The sequence below is a fragment of the Platichthys flesus genome, chromosome 14, assembly GCF_949316205.1.
Source record: "Platichthys flesus chromosome 14, fPlaFle2.1, whole genome shotgun sequence".
Taxonomy (NCBI): domain Eukaryota; kingdom Metazoa; phylum Chordata; class Actinopteri; order Pleuronectiformes; family Pleuronectidae; genus Platichthys; species Platichthys flesus.
Window position 1 is genome coordinate 205,782 of NC_084958.1, and position 13,756 is coordinate 219,537.

General features: G+C 39.0%; 1 protein-coding gene across 1 annotated transcript in view; it reads right to left on the reverse strand.

Moving 5' to 3' along the window:
* Nucleotides 1–13,756, reverse strand: part of LOC133968733 (xenotropic and polytropic retrovirus receptor 1 homolog) — a 57,759-nt gene that overhangs the window by 26,299 nt on the left and 17,704 nt on the right. The window contains exon 2 of the mRNA XM_062404919.1: nucleotides 1,461–1,512. Coding sequence (XP_062260903.1) covers nucleotides 1,461–1,512 — 52 coding nt within the window. The remainder of the gene's footprint in view (nucleotides 1–1,460; nucleotides 1,513–13,756) is intronic.

Here is a 13,756-nt window from a genome sequence, read left to right on the forward strand (position 1 = left end):
AGAATGATGCTTATTTGCGTACATGTTAAATCATACAGAATCAGGTGCGCATGCGCGAAAACTTTTTTTTTCTTGCCGTCCACAATGAATAGGCGGTTAATTTGAACGGAATCCGACATCACAAACTGTCATCTTCAGAGGCAGCTTGATTTTTCTTAAAAACCGGCTTAAACCCTATTTTGTAGTGTCTGCATGTTTTCCACAACATTTGTACCTACTGTTGTTTATTTATATTGAAATAAACAGTTGTTTATTTCATTCATGCGTACTGGCATCTTTGAGCAAAATACCCCCAAAAATTTTCGCCGCGCCGCTACGCGCCGCGCCAACAGCACCGCCACCTGCTTACCACCTTGACTGACAGATTTACTGGGGGAAACACTGCATATCAACTATGATCAAATGGGCATAATATTTTTCCGTTAAATAAAGTTTAGTGAAATCAAAGATTGTTTCATAAATCTGATTCAATTTGTGCTCATTAAAAGATAAGAGTAATAAAGGGATGAAATAATTTAAAATAGTGCTTTTTAATACATTTAGAAACGTTATTACTAACTATATGTATTATATGTACTGTGTTAGGCCATAGAGTGTCATTTTGTGTCATTTTGGTTGGTGGTGTGCCCCAGTATTTTGTAAATGTAAAAAATGTGCTGCGGCTCAAAAAAGGTTGAAAATCACTGATCTATGCTTTGAAAAATTAAGGCAGTTCTGAAGGCAAAAGGGGGTCCAACACGGTACTAGCAAGGCGTACCTAATAAAGAGGCCGTTGATTAATCTAACGATTTTTCTTTAGATTAATCTAACAATAATCTTTTCAATGTATCTAACGATTATTTTTTTTAACTCGGCTATATAATAAGGAATTTATCAAAAAATAAAAAATAACTTTCTGCGAATTTGCCTTTAAGGTCCCATACAAAATCTCTCCAAAAGAAAAAAAGTTCCATTGAAGCACAAGGTATATATCAATCTACAGTATGCTATCCAAAAAAAAAAAAAAATAAATGAAAACTGTAGTAAATTCAAGCAACTTTCTGGAGGAATATAAAAACACTGTAAGTTCCAGTTTAGCAGCTTCTTATTTCTCACGTTTGGCCAGTTGACGTGTTTACCTAATCGATAACACAAAGCCCTACTTGCTATTGCCTTCAAATTTGTGAATTTGTGACAGTGACAAACAAATACTGTTCATTTTAATCTTATATTCATTTCAGTAATCATTTAAATCAAGGTCTGAATGTGGACCAAATAAATTCCTTTAAGATACCATAGCAGCTTTAAATTTAAGCCAAATATATGTCAACTGCCTACACCATCTTGTAGTGTAAGTAATTTCCCATAGTATCATGTATTAAGTTACATAATATTTTACTTATTGAAATTTTCTAAATAAAATGTCAATAGACCCAGGACATCATACATACATTCAAGGAAACACATACAGTATGTCATACCTTCGATAGATGGTGCTTGGTCTTGAGCAGCATACAGCATCTCTTTGAAAGCCTGCAAGAGGGAGAAATTAAACAATTACATTGATTGCATAATCTTTTTGAATCAGGTCTTATAATTAAAACATTAGTGGGATATTTTATATGATCAAATATATGATATATAATACGCATACCCAGAGCATAGAACTGTCAGTGACTGTCACTGCGCCATCCCAACACACACACACAAACACACGCACCCACACACAGTGGAGACAAACATCTACAGCTGCTCAATGATCAGCAGGCAAACCCTGCCATTCATATTCAACTCCAAACAAGGTAATTCACACTGTATTTTAAGCCTAAATGTGCACGATGTATGACGACGAGGTGCATTCAGAAAAAAAAAAAATCAATATTTGTTTTAGGCCATATCGCCCAGCCCTTGTCAGCAAATGTTGTGATATTTCAAGAACATCACAGCAAATCACTCAGCATACATAGTGCACTAGTTGAGCTAATGGTAGATATTTACGGAAATGCTCAAATGAAAGCTGCCTGTCTTTATTCTAACTGATGGAATACGGGTTATGATTGTTTTTGTTTTTTTTGTTAAAACCTTATTTTATTAGTAGAAGAGACAGGAGGACACAGGAAAGAAGGGGACATGACGAAGGACCGTTACTGACTGTCTGTGTTGTTCATTACCTTCGTCAAGAAGGTTATGTCTACAAAAGTATTTTAAAATTACCAGGATTAAATTACTGAATTGATTTCCATAGAATTATCGGAAGGGGTGGGTCAGGAAGGAATCCATTTAACTTTAGTGAAAACTCAAATAAATTAGCAGAAGCCTGATTTTTTTTCCACTTTCTTTGCAGTGTTTCCCACAGAATTAATTGATGCATGTTGGGAGCAGGGTGCACATGCACAAACAAACAAATCCACTGACCAGGTATATCTTTCCCCCCCTCCAATCTTAAAGCTACTACAAAGAACTGTTCATTGCAATGATTTTGGCAGCTCTGTGAACAAATGCGAAAGTGTTTACACTGTCACCTGTCATAAAAACCTTTGTCCAGACAGCATGTGCATTTTATCTGTAATTAGTGGAGAATCATGTAGTGATTCAAGACAAACACCAAGAAAACACTAGCAGAATAGACAATCTTCAAACAATATTGTAATAGATTTAACATGACCATTGAGCATTTAAATACATTTATACAATTACGAGAAACCCATACTTCCCCTGTCCTCGTTTTGTGGGAAAATGGAACATCCGACCTGAGACAATACCAAGTCACTAAATTATAGGGGCTTAAAGTTGGCTGGCATGTCAAACTAAACCATTAAACACCGCTGTTTGCAGGATGCATTTGAGGTGTGCATCTTCACTAGCCTCACGATTCAGCAGTATTCTTCTGGAGCTGCGGAGCTGATCTCTGAGCATCTAAGACCAGAGAAACTCTGTGTTTTCACTGTTTCCACTGATGAGAAGCAGCCGGTCAGTCAGTGAGCGACTGCTTCACGTGCTGTGATCTCACTGTGTGCTCCTTTCCCCGCCTCGCTCACTCGCTCAGACGTGACTTTCACTCACGTTTAACATATGAAAACTGATGCGTTAACTTCGCCGTTCGCGAAAAATATCTGAGTTTTAATGTCTTTCATGGTCTTTCATGGTCTCTCAGTTTGAGAGCAGGGTCTATCGAGTTCACCTTCAGATTTTGTTATGCTTTCACTCAAAACACTGTGGTCACTCTCAAATAGTTCCTGCTTGTTGTAAGATTTGCTCTGCTTGTATTCAAACTGTGCGCTTGGACTCATATGTTGTTTCTTCCTTTGCTCCAGCTCTTCTCTCCTCGCCTTTAAACTGCTTTAGTGTGTTCAGTGTGCATGTGAAACGTATGCTCTCAGATTTTTCCTCTACAATTGGGTATTTTATGCAACTCTGTCAAAATTCTCCAACCAATAGAATACCAGCTCTAGTGTTGACTAATGATATTCCCGCCCTCGTTTTTTAGATGATTATTATGATGCATTTGTCTGTGACGCGCTCACTCTGCCCTCTGTTAATGCAGTGACTCTTTCTACATCATGCTCTCTGTTAATGAGTCTGCAGTGTATACTGCAGCTTGTCTCTGCTGTAAAGAGGACAAATGCACAACAGTCATTCAGTCTCAGTGAGTGCTGGTAAGACAGGAGGACAGAGATGGCCTTTTTCATCCGCTCTCGATCAAGGGTTAAATAGAAGAGTGGTGAGTTAGTGTAGTAGAAGGCCAACAGAGCAGAAGACCACAATGGCCTAACTGTGTACCGCCCTGCTTACCAGCCAGTTAAAGACTATTAGTTCAGGTCAGTGATGTGTACATCTAAAGAAAATATGTTTTCACTCTAACCGGCCCATCCCTTCCCGTAAACTCACAGTCCAGGGTTCCTTAACTCAAAAATAAACAAATTTATTTATCGTATATATGTATATTTATTTATCATTCAGATACTGGAATATGTATTTTCACAGTGAGCCTCTTTAACACAACTAAATTCAAGCAACAAAATAAAACGTCATTATATATTCAAATTTAGTATCAGCGAACAGAGACTAACCAAATATTACTTCAACACGTCATTTAAGTGCACTGCACCACGGTGGGCATGAAGTCCAGATATCACAATGGAATTGTCCATAGAGTTCTTGCCACGCACTTCGCTCTGTAAAGTCAGTCAACAGATAGGGGACTACCGGGTCCCCTATCGGGGACCCGGTAGGGGAGATGTTTCGTTGTAGCCGTAGGAACAGTAGCAGGAGCTAACTTCAAGCCCAGTGCTGCCGTGGAGAAAGTAAGCGGTAGAGTACTCATAGGAGGAGACACGAGGGGAGGAGGGAAAAGAGCGTGGAGAGCGCAACACACTTGAATATGCCGTGCGAACTACCGTGGACTCGCTCAGACTCAACAGCCGTCCTCCGTTATTCGCAACCCCCCCCCCACGCACGCGCCTTGTTCAATAATTGTTCAATAACATTATGAATATTCAAACATGAAACTCCTGTAAAGTCCCATCCCTATTGCCTCCACAGTCAGTTTATACCCACCGTTTAACCACAGCAATGTAGACAACAAAACAACAACACACACAGGGCAAGCAACAGCAAATATGTGAATATCTGAATTTCCCTCGGGATTAATAAAGTATCCACCTATCATCTATCTATCTATCTAAATATCACGTATAAATCAAAGAGATGGCAGTATGATATCTCCCATCCTTCAGTGTGTCTGCCTCACTCAAGAAACATTTAGATCCGATTAGATGATTTAACCCTCTCCTCATAAACATAAGAGGAAACAACTTTCTTCATGTTGTTTAGAGATCACTGCAACTAACAGGACGACAAGACCTGTTCCACCAAGGTAGTTACAGGGCTGGTTCAGACGCAGTGCCTAATCTGGAATAAGTTCTTTGAGTTTTGACACATGTATCAGATGCATGGTGTGTATGTATGTGTATGTGTGTGTGTGTGTGTGTGTGTGTGTGTGTGTGTGTGTGTGTGTGTGTGTGTGTGTGTGTGTGTGTGTGTGTGTGTGTGTGTGTGTGTTTGTGCTTCTCATCACAGAGTCGGGGGATGAATAAAATAATAAATGTGCAGCTATGAAGAAAGATTTAACTCTTTAAAAAAAAACACAGATCATTAACAGTTGATCAGTGTTGTTATTGCGGCATTCATTCAATTAAATCAACGTTCAAACTGTAGCTTCCAAGAGACGTCAGCTGATTCATTGTGTGTCAGTGTGTGCAAGAGAGAGAGAGAGAGAGCGCGCGAGAGAGAGAGAGAGAGAGCAAACATTAAATAAATTTATGGATATACATAATTTAAGTTCATTCAAAAAGCTGAGGCATTGAGACGTCGACAGTCACATATATGGCGATGTAATGGCTTTAAGCGGGCACATGGAAAAGCAATTACATAAACAGACAAAAAAAGCTGCAAATACAATCAATGTTCCACAGTGATAAACTAATCACGTATCACTAATACTTATGATAAATTATTTGTGTTTTTATTAAGTAACAATAAAACCAGAGCTACAATCTGAGAAGAGAACTCAAGATCAATACAAAACAGTTTGTCAGTGTAAACTGAGATAAAGCACTCAGCAGGTGGAGTGCACAGAGAGGAGAGGAGGGAGTCAAGTATACTGCTGTGAGCCCTATGTACTTCAGCAAGCATTCCAAACAGTTCCACAGCCTTCACTATACAAACAGTTTCATTTCCCTCAAACAAAATATATGCACAAGCCGAGTAGAAGCTATCGCCCAAGTCAGGCCTCCTGTTTTTTACTTAGATCAGTTTTCAATTTTGGATAAACGTTTCAACATGCTGTGTGGGAAACAGAAAACCAGTCAGAAAAAAACGTAAGAATCACTCGCTACCTTAACTTTTATTGTCTTCATGATTTAAATAGAGAGAGGCAGAATAAAGTCTATCACACAAAAACTCATCAGTTAGCTTAAAAAGGTGTCTGAACCTGAGGGATGAACGTCTTTGTGATGCTTTTGATGTAATTAATTAATCTACAATAAACTATTTTCCATTTTGATATGTAGAGTGGATTCTTTTGCATCCGTCAATAAGCACTACTATAATTTTAAGAGCGAGAATGGGGTGGTGTGTCTACTTCTCATGAAAAACTAATTGACCACTGAGTCTTCAGGCAAACTGCAACCCCAAATCAGAAAAAGTTGGAATGTTTAATTTAAAATGAAAACTGAGAACAGCCGATTTATGAAAGATCTTTGACCTGTATTACAATAAAAACGATAAAAAAAGACATTATTTTATGTTAAACCATGTCTTACCTCACTAATTTTGATTCCTGCAAAATACAGTCTTTCCAAAAAAAGTTGGGACTGGCCGGCCATGTAATAAACCCATCTAAAGCTGTCATTTCCTACAGGTACTGTTCCCTACTGACCAATTAAGGACTTATCATGATACAAGACAAACAACCTGACTGACAAGACAAAACTTGAGATATAGACCTGCAAAGCTAACCCAGGGGCTATTTAAATATTTTTTTCAGATACAGTCATAATGACAGAGAACATTAACGAAGGTTCATTACTTGAAGATGTTCAGTCATTAAAACACTGGTGTCCACAGAATAGAAACTGAACTAATCTCAGAGCATATGTACTGCTCTCTGCTTTTCACTAAGACCAAATAAACAATATGAATAAGCAAATCTTGAATTGTTTTTGTTTTGTTGCTCTTAAAGTATTAATGACAAACTACTGTCTGTATTTGACTGGGATGTAAAATAGGTCTGTATTTATATAGCACTTATCTAGTCCGCTCAAAGCTCTTTATAGTTTAGTCTATTTTAGGGCTGCACGATATTAAGAAAACATAGGATATGTGATAACGTTGTTTCATATTGTGCTGACGATAGAGAAGTGTGTTATGGAAAATTCCACTGATCGGTGTCTAAGGTAGCGGAAATCCCCTGACTAGGTATCTCACTGCTGTGATACTGTCTACCTGACAGGATGGAACCCTTATTTGGTGAGGTTTTTCTTCCAACTGGTACCGCGGACGGACGGACACAGCAGATAAGAAACAGATGATGATTTCATGTCTTTCATATCTTCTTTTTTTCATATTATGTCTTATGTAACGTCTCTTTGTATCAGTTCTGGCTTTTGTGAACTTGCGACCAGTTCCATTTTGAGCACCCGTGCTTGTTGTATAAACTCTGCAGAGCTTGCAAAGCAACTCAAGTCTGAGAATTTCATTATTTAAAATCTCAATATTAATTTCCATCACAATCGGTAAATAAACAGTCCCTGGCTACGGACGCAGAGAACATGGACAGCAGAGGTGTAAAAAGTACTGAAATATTGAACTCAAGTAAAAGTACATTTACTTTGATGAAATTTTACTCAAGTACAAGTAAAAGTACCAATCCAAAAATCGACTCAAGTAAAAGTAAAAAGTAGTTCATTTAAATGTACTTTAAGTAAAGGTTACTTAGTTACTTCCAACAACTTGATGGGGGCCGCTCCTATACAGTGCAAAAAGGACAAGGGGTCATAAATCTAATCCAAAAACAGTTATTTTTAATTAAAAAGGAGAATCTGTCAACTAGGGCTGCAACAACGAATCGATAAAAATCGATTACTAAAAGCGTTGCCAACGATGTTAGTCATTGATTCGTTGAGTCGCGCGATTAATACGTCACTCGTAGGCGCAGAACTGTTTACTGACGCCGGCAGGTACATGCTTCATGCGCGCCCACAGCGAGCCTACAAGCGCTTTAGTGTTTGCGACCACTACTTTTATTTTTGGACATAAAAGATGGCGGAGGGGGTTCGACCGAAATCGACCGAAAAGTGTGGGAGCACTTCACACTGCATAAAACTAAAAAGTGTGTTTGTTGCATTCTTTGCAAAAGCGAAATGGCGTGGCACGGAAGCACCACGGTAATGATGCAACACCTCAAAAGAAAACATGTCGGAGTCATCCATGAAGAGGAAGGGGGCTCGACAGCAGGGTAAGTCAATACAAAAGCTCACATTTATTCCGTTTTCAAGTAAGAACATGCAACATCTACTCTCTCTCGTTTGGTGTGTTAATGTATTCGTTATCCAGCTTTACAAGCATGAAACGTTTATTAAACTAACGTAAGCGTTAGCTGGTGTGTGTGTGTGTGTGTGTTTGTGTGTGTCGGGGTGTCTGTTACTTTATTTTATTTTTTTAAAGCACTTACAGCTTAATCTGTAAATTACTAAAAACGACCTTACTTACATAATAAACTTACATACTACATTTTACTTAAACCTCCATGAGTGTAAATAAATAAAATAAATAAATAAATCATTATTATAAAAATGTGTATTGTCTGTAATTGATCTTTGGGTTACTTACTGGCCTCAACATAACAGTATTAATAACTAAAACAATGAGGCATATTCATTTTATTTAAATCGTGCTGTTTTACATACTTACTAATATTAACTTTGTCATTGCAGAAAAAAACAACCAACAATGAGTGGCTTCCTGATTGGAAGAACATCATGTACACCACAGCAAGCATCTGTCTTGACAGATAGCGTCCTTAACATGCTAGTCACTGACATGAGGCCTCTGTCAATGGTTGAAGATGACGGCTTCAGGACGATGATTCACACCTTCTATCCTGGTTACAGGATAGAAGGTGTCACTAGGCTTATGGAGAGAAAATATGAGCAGACATTCAATGCAGTGAAGACTGCTTTGAACAACGGCAACAACAGCAAACTTGCTCTCACCACTGATGTTTGGACAAGTGTAGCCATTGAGGCCTACCTCGGTGTTACTTGTCACTACATCACAGACGATTGGGAAATGAAGTCAATCTGCCTCACTACCATGCCACTGCAGGACAGACATACTGGACCCAACATCGCCGAATGGTTGGAAGAAGTTGTAGCCAGGTTTGAAATCCCTCCTAGCAACATCATTGCCGTAGTCCATGATAATGGTGCCAATGTTGTGGCTGCGGCACGCATCCTGGAGGAGAAGAATGGGTGGTCCTCTGTGCGTTGCACTGGTCATACCTTGCAACTTGTGATCAATGCTGCGTTACAGCATCCGAGCATTGAAAAGGCTGTTGGGGCTGCAAGATGTCTCGTGGAACATTTTAAAAAAAGTGAGCTAGCCAGCGGTAAGCTACGAGCAAAACAACAACAGATGGTCACACCTGAGCACAGCCTTGTTCAAGATGTAAGCACAAGATGGAACAGCGCCTTTTATATTGTCAGTCGACTGATTGGGCAAAGATGGCCTGTAACAGCAACACTGTCTGACATTTCTGTCACACAGAAAGGAAAAAGGTACCTTGATTTGAAACCAGAACAGTGGATCCTGCTAGAAGAACTTTTAAAAGCCCTAAAGCCTTTTGAATGTGCCACTGTGTTCATGAGTGCAGAGAAATACACTACAATATCTGCAATACCTCCACTTGTGAAGGGGCTATTGAAGTCCACCGAGAGTGCTGCCTACGAGTCGGGCCCGTTGCAGGCTTTTCAAGTCACTGCTACCAATCAGCTCCAGGAGCGATGGAAAAGGGAGACTACCTTTTCAGACACAGCAGCAGCAAACACAGTGATTCTTGCGTCAGCATTTGACCCAAGGTTTAGGAAACTGAAGTTTCTTTCCCCTGAAGAAATCCTTTGTGTTCAAAACAAAGTGCAAAGACTGGCGCTTGGAGAGATGGAGAGGAATTTGCAGCAGCCCGACACTTCCTCCGATACAGATTCTGCATCAACAACTCCTACCACACTACTTGATTCACTCCTTGGTTCCAGCAGTGAAGAAGGGGATGGATCAAGCGGAGATGATGATGTCAACACAAAAGTACGGGAAGAAGTCCTCAGATACTTTGGGGAAAAGAAACTTTCAAAGGAAGAAAACCCATTGCAGTGGTGGAAAAACAACATGGACAAATATCCGATAATGGCCAGGCTAGCCAAGTCCTACTTGTGTATCCCTGGCACCTCAACACCATCGGAGCGGCTGTTCTCTGCCGCAGGCAACATAGCTTCAAAGAAGAGAGCCAGCCTTAGCCAGGAGCATGTAGACATGCTTACATTTTTGCATTGCAATGCAATGACATTCCTAAAACGGTTAACTGAACAGTGAGTTTGTGCGTTTGTTAGAGCACCAAGCAAAACCGCGTTAATGTCAATGTTAATGTTAATGTTCGAACAAATACAGTGTGGACAGATTGGTAGTTTGCATTTTTCTTTATTTTTTATAATTTATTTATTGTTGTAACAGAAAACCGCAGTTTGTTCACTTTATAAAAGAAAGTAGCCTTTTCATTTTTTGTATTTATATATACATATAAAAATGTATATCATACATTGTATTTTATTTTGTGTTCCATTTTTATTATTATTTAATATGACTTAATAGCTCAGGGACGTTGAAGCAATAACCTGTTATTTTTTCACTTTTCACTTCATTCTACTGTGAATTTATGTTCTGTTTTTATGTTCAGAAAGTAATGTTCAGTTTTTTAATAAAGATGCGGCAATTACAAATGTTTCTATTTTTATCCGATTCATTGATTAATCAAAAAAATAATCGACCGATTAATCAATTATTGAAATAATCGTTAGTTGCAGCCCTAATGTCAACACAACATTTAAGAAGTTCTGGGAGGACATGTCAAGACATGAACCACACGACAGCTAAAATAAAAAAGTTAAGATGCCGCTGTCCCACTTTTGGTTAAACTTTGGTCCACCTTTAGAGCACTACTCTAAAAACTCTTTTTGAGTTTGAACAGCAGTGAACAGCAATCCAGCACAGCCGAAGAGTCGCTTGCAGCATGACACTATCTCCTCCAGCTCTACAAACTTTTACTTAATTTATAAAGTCTGATGTTTTTAACCAGACTGAGTTTACACGTGTCCGGTTACAATGTCTGTCTGTATTTGTGAGTGTGAGAGAGCAAGGAAGAGAGAGAGAGAGAGAGAGAGATAGAGAGAGAGAGAGAGAGAAAGAGAGAGAGAGAGAGAGAGAGAGGTTTGTTCATTGCTTAGTTTTCCCCTCTGGGTCATATTCATCTGATGCAACTGTGAGTTGTGCAGCTAGTACCACGACATTCTCCGCAAATGGCAGTGCAAGGGAGTCCATGTTTTGTAACTGTGCATTTCTTTGTGCTGAAGTCTTTCTTGCAACTACAGCGGACTTTTGGGTCCATTCATTCACTACCCCCTTTCCACTCCATAATTCGCTAAAAGACCCTAAGACTATGGAACTTTGCAGCTGTTGACGTTGGAGGGAGAGTTTGAGGTTACACTGGAGATGATTTCTGAGTTACTTTATCACAGAATCACCTGTATCTCAGCATATCACGTGATTCATCTTTTTCGCCCCCATACAGTGATAATATAGCTTTTTCACCTGCTGCAATGATGATGCCTTTTCCCACAATTTCCTGTGACTGGCTGAACACCTTAGCTTGTTTAAGAAAGCTAGAGAAAGCTATACTTTTTTCAGTGCCATTCCCTTTCCTATGCCAAATAGACGAGACGTAGAATCACAGCCTAAAATGGCATGGATAAGAGGATATTGTCCCACACCTTGAGACCAAGTAACTCTTTCGTCTGCTTTATGCCCCATATCCATCTCGTTTTTGTTGCTTTCTTTGGTTCTAGTGCAAGAAACAGCTCCTGTGCATTCAGTTCAGCATGATGCAACAAGAGTACTAACCAGTCTGTGTCATCACCTACTAAGGCTGTGTCTTTTGTTCTGGCAGAGGCAATGGCAGTTTGGACAATGAGAAGTGCACTGTCACACCGGGAGTAACAGCCGATCAACACAGTTGAGTGGTGTATTTTATTGTTGGTTCTTCTTTGTAGCCATCAAAGACTATCACTGAATGATTAAATACATATTTTAGTTTACGTAAATTACACACTGCATTAACAAAAAGAAAAGAAAATAGTGTTGTCTAGCAATGAAATTAGGCCCGATAGAATTTGCTAGTGCTAGTAAGCTAATGTTAGTTTTGTTTCAGTAGGCTAAGCGATGCTATTTCAAGATGAAAAGTAGTTTTGGCCTTAAGGAAAATGAGTCTTCAGTTAAAAGTCTCGTTAGAAAGGAGTTGGTAACTTAAAATGTTCAGATTGGGTAACTGGCACACATCTTGGATTGATGAGAATTAAAAAAAAATCCTCCCAACTAGGATTTTGTAGGACTTTTAGTATGTTGTTCATTCCATTCATTCGTTCCATGTATCATTTCGAAGAAACATGTATTACAAAAAAACTTACTGTTCATGTATACTTTCACCATGTATATTTTTAATGTGGTAGGAGTAAAGGAAAAAAATAAGCCTATTTGGGTGTATTTATGGAATATTTGATTAGTGTATAGCTAATTTGCATATTACAATTATTTTCAAAGAAAATTGTAATACAAATTTTTTTACTTTTCATCGGTTTGTTCATTGTGTAAAGTTTCATTTTGATTGAAGTAAACAGAAAAAAAAAACAGAAAAAAAAATCCCCATTGGGTGTATTGTTGTCTCACCTCATTGGCACACATCTCAGATTGATGAAAATGTAACATATTTCCGCAACTAGGATTTCTTAGGACTTTTAGTAGGTTGTTCTGAAAAAAATACTTTACAATTACTTCTATTTTTGGCTCCAAAATGGGTTACTTTGCCTGGACTAATAGTGATGAATTTAACTCGGGACAAACATGATCACTAGAAGCTTCCACAATATAGTTTAGTCTGGACGAGGATGAGCGAGATCTAATACCTTTTTTCAAATTATCTTTTCTCTCTATTCTCTCTTTATTCTCTTCTTCTGACAATGATTGACTGACGGAAAAACCCATCACTGATCTGAATATCTTTAATTTATCATATACGGCAGCAGAGCTCCATCTGATTTGCCTAATATATTGACATGTAAAGATTCAAGATTCAAGATTTTTATTATCAAATGCACAACAATAACTTTAAGCAGTCGCTGGCAGTGAAGTGCTTGAGTCACAGCCTCTCTTCTAGCAATGCTCAAGTAATTACAACATATAAAATAAAATAGAAATAGTATAAAATAGAATAAAATAGAATATCAACATTTAAAATAGAAATAAAGTATATAAATATATATATATATATATATATATATATATATATATATATAAACAGCTGAAGAGAAAATAAAACAATAGTGCATTTATGTGCAATATGCCAATATGTCACGGTGCTGGTCTGGTGGAATTATTGCAGTTCAGAGGAGTTTAAAAGTCTTATGGCCTGGGGGATGAAAGTTTCTTTGAGCCTGTTGGTGTGGGCCCGGATGCTGCGGTACCGTCGGCCAGACGGCAGCAGGCAAAAATGTTTATGGCTGGAGTGAAAGGGGTCTTTAATAATCTGGCTGCTCTTCTTCATGCACCGCTGGGTGTAGAGGTCCTCTATGGATGGTAACGCCATCATGGTGATGTGCTGGGCGGACTTCACCACCCTCTGTAGAGCTTTACGGCTCAGGGCGGTGCAGCTGCCATACCAGGCGGTGATGCAGCCAGTCAGGATGCTCTCTATGGTGCACCTGTAGAAGTTGCAGAGAATCCTGGAGTCCATGTGGAGCTTTCCGCAGCCTGCAGAGGAAGAAGAGCTGCTGCCTGGCCGTCGTCCTGATGGAGTCTGTCTGATGGGTCCAGGTCAGGTCATCAGTGATGTGGACCCCGAGGGACTTGAACCTGCTGACTCGCTCCACTGTGGTCCCGTTGATGGAGAGGGGGGAGT